Here is an 8,623-nt window from a genome sequence, read left to right on the forward strand (position 1 = left end):
GAACTATCTTAATGAGTAACATTTCGTTTTGTTTTTTTCGTTGGTTTTGGTTCGTCGTGTGCAGCCAGGTGTGTTTTCGTACTTGTTCCGCGCTTTTGAATAAAACTTCATTTGTGAGTCGGCGCTTGTGTTCGTGTGCTTCCAGTCTCTTCCTCTCTCTCCGCTGCGCCATTCTTTTAAGAATGTGCTGTCGCAACATTCACAATATCCCAGCACGACGAACACTGGCGGCGTGGAGGCAAGTGTTCTGGGAAAATGTTGATATGTTCAAGAGTTACGAGCTTAGGCGCATGGAAAAACAGCTGAAAAGTGGGTTCCAAGAAAAACAGGAATTAAGCTTTCAAAACGTCATTTCATGTCTAACGGCCATCACAGAAAACATCATAAATTTTGAAGAGAACAAGGTAGAGGCTTAATTCCTGCTGCACTTAAATTTTCATTGAATGTCCGTGCATTCTGATAACGTCAAAAATAAAAATGCATTTTTTTTGACAAACACGTTACTTTAAATGGTGGAGTCATACCTTAAACGGCCCCTAAACCATTGCTGAATCCAAAGACAAGTGTTTTTTTTTTTCTCGCCTTCGCTACCCTGTTACAGGCGCTATCGCCTCGTCGCCACTTATTTCTTCATGAACTACGTGGACAACGCCAGCACTAAGCGTAGGACATATCAGGATTCCGCGCTTCTCGGCTACGCGCTGTAATCTCCGCTTGCGCAGTCGAAAACTCGCGAGGCGAAGCGAAATCAATTGATCGCGCACGATAGCCATGCGAGACAAGGCAGAACCGGCGTGCGACTGCAAGGCAAAGCAGGGTGGGAGACAATTTACAACCGATATCCCTCATAAATGGACCAATCGAGGGCTTGTTTCCAAATGACGTCACGTGGAAAGACTGCTTGCGTCACGAATTGTGCCGAAAAGAAGAGAACGCCAGGACAGTATAACGCACTCGCTATTTGTATTTTCATAGGTTGTTTAGGGGCCCTTGAAAAAGACATCGTCTTCAAAAGACGAAACGTATTAACATCAACGTTATATTTGACCGAACTTGTCGCGTAATCAGTTGGGCGCGGCGACGGCGCCCCTTAGGTCATCGCGTAAGTAGTGCAGGCGTTCCTGTTAAAAGGCGCCGAGTCCATCTTGAAGTAGTCCACTACTTTCCTCAGCGCCTTCAGGCGGCTGAAGGCGCCGTTTCTGTTCAGGGAGGTGCATCTGTCCTCGTAGTCGTCAAAATCGATGTCGTAGACGGCGATGCCGAACGGCACGCTGGGGGCTAGGGATTTTGCTGTGCACAACTGCGTAAGAAAAGAAAATAGATAAAAGTTTCACGGAAAAGAAGCTAGTATCTCAACTGTAGTTGTTGGGGTTTTTCGACGCAAAACCACGCTATGATTATCAGATACGCCGTAGTGGAGGGCTCAGGAAATTTCGTCCTCCTGGGGTTCTTTAACGTGACACCTAAACCTAAGCACACGGGCTTCTAGCATATCGCCTTCATTGAAATGCGCCCGCGGTGGCCGGGATTCGATCCCGCGTCCTTCGGATCAGCATTCGAGCACTGCAACCACTAGCCAACCGCGGTGGACGAGTATTTCAATCATATATGACACTAGTCCCGAAGGTTCTTTCGAATGATCATTTGGGGACGTCATGAGGAGGTGTAGGTTCAAGGGAGCGAAAACCAATGCAAGCCCGAAGTGTAAGGTAAGAAAAACCGAGGTCGACCATGCAAGAGAAGCTTGTATGGTATCTTGAAGCGAAGCCTGTTATGAGTTACAAATTTTGGCGGCGGCGTTGCCGTACGCGAAAACGCGGGTGCCGACGAGCGTACAGAAATGCTGTCCTCGATGGCGCCGGTCAAGCTGTGCACTGTTTTTAAATAATTATACACTCTCTCTTGTGGGCTTCACGGCGATCAGCCTTTTTCTGATATGACAATTCTACGTTTCAGCCACGTCACTTGTCATTTCATGTTGCCATATTTCATTGTTGCCTGGATATGAACCCATGACCTCACGTTCCTGCGCCGGCGCCGGAACCTAAGTCTTTAGGCATGACTCTAGGGTTGCTCGAATATTCGAAAATTTCGAATAACGAATCGTACAGCGTTGTATTCGATTCTAGTACATGAATCAATGAGTGCGAATTCGAATTACCGAATATTTTTTCGAATATTTTCGAATAATCAGCACCTACGGGAAAACTCCAGAATAACAACAAGTTTGAAGAGCGAGGGTTGAAGAGCGATTTTTCTTTGTTTAACTACTAGTGAATTGCCAAGATGCATGAGGTTCAAGTTTTTACGGAACTATCGAAGGTTTACTCATCACCGGATGAAGGAATTTTCGCTTTAAACTCCTGTGTCTCCCAAGCGAATGTGTCCTCCATCCACTATGATTATCACGAGATTCATGATGTTCAGTCATGAAACATTATTTAACTTTTATGATTTAGTCTTACTGAAAAGCTGGTGACAAAGTACCACCTCGAATACTGAAGTAGTTGCTGTGTTCATCCTACAATTAAAAGATACCTCGAAGATTCTAGTCGATACTGTATACGAGCTTACTTTAGTTTACATGGTTGTGGTACCTTCTTTCATTTAAATGTAACGGTAATGCTACTTTATTAATGATTGTCAATATTTGTTTGAAATACAAAGCTGGAGAATTCTGTCTGCCTCGAAAATGGTTGCCTTGCTATTCGCAAACTATTCGAACAGTATTTGATTCGCATTCGTATTCAATTCAGGATGACCGCTGTGCGATTCGTATTCGATTCGGTTCCTAATTTCACTATTCGCACACCATTACACGATTCCAACTACGTAGGCGAAACCTCACGCCGCGCCCGAAAGAAAGAAAAAAGTAGTTCGGGCACGCACACGCCAATCGCAGCTCAGTGCGTTTGTAAAAGATATCAAAACAGATACACAGTGTATCTAACAGCTCAATCGACAAGCGCTGGCAGATCAAATAAAACCAATTACAAACGGATCCTCAACGTTCCGGAAAGAAAAAGGTTGTTCTCACCTTCTCAGCGAAGGCTCTCTCATCGTCGTAGACAAAGGTACGCCGGAGTTTGGCGATGAAGGTAATCACAGCGTGGTGCTCCGTCGAGTAGTTCAGCTGGGCCCCTATCCGAGCCCCACCGGGGCACACCTGAAAGCAAGGAACAACATTAAGTGGGCGAAGATATGAAAACTACGCATTACTAACCAGTGCTAACCAGCATAACTGGTTCTCCAACATGCGTCCAGGAGCTTCGTACTCCCGACTTCAATTCCGCAACAATATTTATTTGTTTGTTTGTTTGTTTGTTTTTGTTTTTTTGTTTGTTTGTTTGTTTGTTTGTTGTTTGTTTGTCTGTTTGTTTGTTTGTTTGTTTGTTTGTTTGTTTGTTTGTTTGTTTGTTTGTTTGTTTGTTTGTTTGTCTGTCTGTTTGTTTGTTTGTTTGTTTGTTTGTTTGTCTGTCTGTCTGTTTGTTTGTTGAATACTGCTGGCCTGAATTTCCAGGCTTAAAGCAGGAGTGGACGGGTTACAATTTCGGCACAAATGCAATTCAACAATAAAGGTCCTAGCATACAAACAAAACAACGAAGGAAGTCAACTGGTGTGTCAAATACCGCACTGCATACAATAAATATAACTTCCAGAGGCAAACATTCGGTAGATCAACGTATGTGCTGACGCTTTTAGCCAATGCATTGTTCAACACTTGCAATGTGTGGAAAAAAAGAAACAAGTATCTGCTAAGTGCGTTAGACATATCCTTCATTTATTTATTTTATTTACTCCTCAATACTGCAGGTCACAATAGGCCCAAGCAGCAGTGGAAAATCAAATTACAATTAGTAATAAGAAAAGTACTAACGCGATGCAGATTATCAGAGAATATAACTAAAAGAAAAAAAAAAATCCAATAATCGTAATAGCGATCGTTTTGTTTGGTTATATTGACCCTTTCAGGTCCAGTGATTCCAACTGGAATCACGAATTTCGTAGGTGAGTCAGCAACCAGCTGGAAGAAGAATGAGCTTGTTCTTCCGATAGAACTCATATTGTACATCTCATCTACATGTGTTGCCAACCGGGTAGGCTCAAGAAAGAGAGGTCACGTGTGAACGAAGAAGTTACAGAAGTGGTCGAGCTGTTCCCGCAATTCGCCGAGGCAGCTTCTTTCAACATGCAGGGCTAGGGCATTTAATTTAGGTTTGTATAGAAAACTTGAAATTCACCAATCCGCTACTATTTCATACAATCAAATAATACGAATAAATTAATCAGTAATATTGCACCTACTAGTAATCAAAGAATTAATAATGCTTACAGTACACACTCCATTTGTAGATTTTCCACAATTCTATCTCTGAAATAGCAGCTCTTTTTCTTTCTTTTTTGAGGGTCGGGGGGGGGGGTGCTAACAAGAAAGCTGCGTCTGAAAAGCCGGTTCACGTCCCGTACAGGTTGTTTCGCATTGAAAACTCCATGAAGGTAGCATGCGGAACCCTCCCTGGCGTCTAGAATCTTAGCGGAAGCGTTACGTAGTTCACCATAGGCGTGCAGGCATGTGAGGCGGGAGAGGGGGGGGGGGGCGGCTCATCGTCTAAGGGGGTGCCATACCTGCCCAATACCTTCACCCAGTACTACCTGTCCCGTCACTGTTTAAAGTAGCAGAGTTATGGCTATGCAAGTTTTTTTTTTTTTTTTTTTTTTTTGACAATGGCGGCCGATGACCCCTACTGCAGCAATCCTGCGGTAAGCGGGGGACAAAAGGCAGGCATTTGTGAAAAACACGTCATTGCCAATGTTCATTTTACGTGTGGAGCACTTTAGGCGACCGGCTAATCGTCCATACATACATCTAATTTGGCGTGATCACACTCACAGCAAAGCGCTCAATACAGGCCATATATGAAGGCTAGCGATGCTCAAAACTGTGTTAAAATGAACAAACGTTCAAGGTCTAAGATAATATGATCGACAGAAATAACCCAGAACTAATCGCAACAATTAACTTAAAATCGCTAAAGACCATTCGGAAACCTGCAACTGATTCCTGCGACGCGCAAGAGAGGGCGCCACCGCGTCGCCGAGCGAGCGAATGCCCCTCCCCGTGCGCTTCGCGGTAGCTGCGTTAGCTGCGTTGCTACTACATCTGATGGGGGAAACAACCTGACGGAACTCGCTGCAGACGACGCATATCTCAACTGCCGTAACAAGCAGGAAGTCAATAAAGTGCAGCAAGAAGTAGCGCACATGTCGCACACCGAGTCTGCGAATCTGCCTAAGAAATTCTATTCACGCCGGGAAAACCCTTCATGCTTACCTCAACACTGGCGTCATCGACGTCTTGGTAAACGGAGCTGTGGGAACTCAACAAACGGAAATCGCTGGGTGTCCGTGCGCTACGCACACTTTCTCAGGTTTCATGGCAGTAAAGCTGCCGTCGTTTTTTTTTTTTTTTTGCATCCATTGCGAAGCTTTTTTTCGGACTCAACAAACGTGGGGAGGAGGGTAGACCGTGGCCCAACTTGTTCACCTCTCCCTTCCCGCCCCAAATGAAGAACACTGCGCACGCCGATGTCGCTCACGAGAGTGGTAACATTACGTGAGTGGTAACTTTAAAGCTCAGATTTGTGAGTGTGTATACGCTGTGTTCACTTACGTCAGTGTATCCGCCGAACGACCCGATGTTGACGTCGGGCACGCAGGGCTTGAAGAAGCCGACGTTATTGAAAAACTGGGGCTCTGCCCAACGCCCCTTCATCGTAACGGACACGACGCCTCTGGTGTCCGTGCCGCCGGCGTAGAGTTCGCGGAGGCTGAACACGGGCGTCGCCTGTACAGTATGCGAATAGTTGCGTTAATAACTGTTATGCGAACACGCATTATATTACGTTCACAACGACTTTAGAGCAGCCAAATTATGGTGTTAATATCTGTCACACACATGCCTATGTAACATTCATATGTAACATTCATTTCAGATGCGGGGAAGCATCGTCGGTGTCAACAACAAAGTTCCCAAAGGAAGTACCATAGAACGAGTGGCAGAATGAATGATGATTACAAAGATTTAGATTCCCATTTATAAGTCTTGCCTTCACAGCTTTACGAAGTGTACGCCATTAAATTAAGGCAATCAATCTCTTCTACCTTGTCGTCATCACCAGGACCAACAGCAGTTAATGACTGCTCTAATCAAGTCATTTGTAAAACGGCGATAGGCTTACTGTTAAGATAACTGAACGTCCCGTTTCCTCAACATGTCCGACACTGTACAAAAGCAGAGTAAAAAGGAAAATTACGTCATCACGTTACGTCATAGTGCCGTAACGATGACGTCACACTGACGTCACAAAATTTGGCGACCTCTCACATCATGATGACGTCACATGACGACGTCGTCAAGCCGTAATCTCTGATCACGTGACTTTTTGCAGTGTTCGTGTTGACGCTACCGCCGACGGTCATTTTGTAGCGTTAGCTACACTTGCCTAGCCGGAGCCGGTTTCGCGTGGGTCATCATGAGCCGTGCTGCGCATGCGCGAGGATGAGTGCGGAGCCGGCATCTCACGCGCTGTCCGCCACCGCCGCGCGCGGCTCGCCGCTGCTGCTCTGCGCATTCGAGAGGGGTGACGTCGTAGCCATGGCGCGCGCAGCTATTCGCCTTCGCTGTGCAGTCGCCGTCTGACAATGCGCTGGTGCCGCTTGATAGCGCCTCTAACTGGCGTTTGCAGGTGGGTAACGCCTTGGAGAAGGAGAGCGCAAATGCTGCTCAACGGCGCAGTAGAGCCGAGAAGCTTATGTCATCGGATCCCGAAGTAGTTGCCTGGCAATTAGCGGTTCAGTGAACGAAGAATGAACAGAGGAAGACTAAACGTGCTGCGGAGACACTGGAGGAAAGGGAGGAACGTCCAGCAAAGCGGCGTCGCCAGGATGCTGAGCGACGTGCCCGACCATCTCTGCAGCAGCAACAACAAGACGCCGTCGATGACGTCAAGGCTCGCCGATCGACTGCCTATACTGTGAAACTTAGCGAAAGCGCCAGTGCGACTCGGACCTTCGAGACGGACTTCGTAAAGAATCCGTTTGGATACGTGTGCGACGTGTGTGAAAGACTATGGCACATGAAAGTCTTGACGCCGCTAAGTAGTGCCATGCGTAAAACGCTGAGTTTAGTGGCGGCGCCTGAGTGGGGTGATACCGTGGCGCGGGTTTGTACAACGTGCAAGAACTTTCTCGTTAAGCAGAACATTCCGCTCTTTAGCGTTACCAATGGGTATCGTCACCCGGCCATGCCGCCAGGTCTACCGGTTCTGAACGATGTGGCCGAATGTGTGTCATTGGAGCAGCAGTAAGCATGACAATCAAGCTAATCCTAGACACTCTGGAAAGCTTAGAATAATCAGCTGAACCTTTGCTAACGCTACGTATATCCTGGCATAGCCGAGCTAAGCCACTGCATTTTTTTTCTCGTTCGATGAGGCACCTAAAGCTTTCACCTTAAAATCCAACTCTTCACTTCCACCACAGCCATCCCTTTCATAGCAGAATTTGCCGAAGCGCCATACTAATTGCTGGTTATACTAATTTCTGCTAAATGTATGACTTCATTTTTTTTTATGACATACCTCAATGACCCCTCTATAATATGCCACCCTTAGCTTCACCCACTACATTCCTTATATATATATATATATATATATATATATATATATATATATATATATATATATATGTATATATATATATATATATGTATATGTATATATATATATATATATATATATATATATATATATATATAATCACAATTTTTGGACAACCAGAATCGGCGCTTGACAGTGTGGTCAGGAGGATAGCAACAAATTTCACTCGGTAATTATGCAACTAAAATTAGATGTGTACCAACCACGTCAAAATTGTAGTCTTGAAGAAGCACGTTTGGAGGAATGTCATCCGGGTGGCGTGTTGGAGGCATGATCGCGCAGTTGGTGCGGAAGTTGTCGCCGAGTCGGTAGTGACCGAACAAGACGAACAGGTACGGTGTGAATCGGAGCTCGCTGTTTCGGGATTGAATAACATGGGAAAGTGTTTCATGTCGTACTCGCCAGGCACGTCACATTATGTATGTCACGAGCAGTGAATCGAGTGCGCCATACACTCAAGTCCTCTTAAGTCAACATTGATATTATACCCAGTTAAGGAGGCGACCACGAGAGCGCCCAAACGTAGGCATACATACATACATACATACATACATACATACATACATACATACATACATACATACATACATACATACATACATACATACATACATACATACATACATACATACATACATACATACATACATACATACATACATACATACATACATACATACATACATACATACATACATACATACATACATACATACATAGAGAACTTACTTTATACACTCGTAAGAGTGTCAATACACACAGACTCGCCGAACAGCGAGTAAAAAACGAAGCAAATAAACCATTTACGCCCTAAAGGGTGTTATTACCCTGGCTTCACCCTGACCTGAAGTCCTCGGCGTAGCTCAAGGTCCAACGTAAATCCGGCTGAGGAACAGCAATTGCC

The 8,623-nt window shown here is 45.2% G+C and overlaps 1 protein-coding gene across 1 annotated transcript; it reads right to left on the bottom strand.

Annotated features, from left to right (window-relative positions):
• Positions 1-1,035: 1,035 nt before the first annotated feature.
• On the bottom strand, positions 1,036-5,841 carry LOC119400957 (uncharacterized). The gene is made up of 3 exons (XM_037667834.2): positions 5,673-5,841; positions 3,038-3,166; positions 1,036-1,300 (listed from the first exon to the last, which is right to left on the bottom strand). The coding sequence occupies exons 1-3, from the start codon at positions 5,772-5,774 to the stop codon at positions 1,091-1,093; spliced, it is 441 nt and encodes a 146-aa protein (XP_037523762.2). The 5' UTR covers positions 5,775-5,841; the 3' UTR covers positions 1,036-1,090.
• Between the last annotated feature and the right edge of the window lie 2,782 nt (positions 5,842-8,623).

This window comes from Rhipicephalus sanguineus, chromosome 7, assembly GCF_013339695.2.
Source record: "Rhipicephalus sanguineus isolate Rsan-2018 chromosome 7, BIME_Rsan_1.4, whole genome shotgun sequence".
In the NCBI taxonomy this organism is placed as follows: domain Eukaryota; kingdom Metazoa; phylum Arthropoda; class Arachnida; order Ixodida; family Ixodidae; genus Rhipicephalus; species Rhipicephalus sanguineus.

Coding starts and splice junctions, on each gene's coding strand:
- LOC119400957 (XM_037667834.2), bottom strand. CDS start 5,774: ATGAAGGGGCGTTGGGCAGAGCCCCAGTTTTTCAATAACGTCGGCTTC. Junction 3,167..5,672: donor CGTTCGGCGGATACACTGAC/GTAAGTGAACAC, acceptor CCTTGCTTTCAG/GTGTGCCCCGGTGGGGCTCG. Junction 1,301..3,037: donor AGAGAGCCTTCGCTGAGAAG/GTGAGAACAACC, acceptor TTTCTTACGCAG/TTGTGCACAGCAAAATCCCT.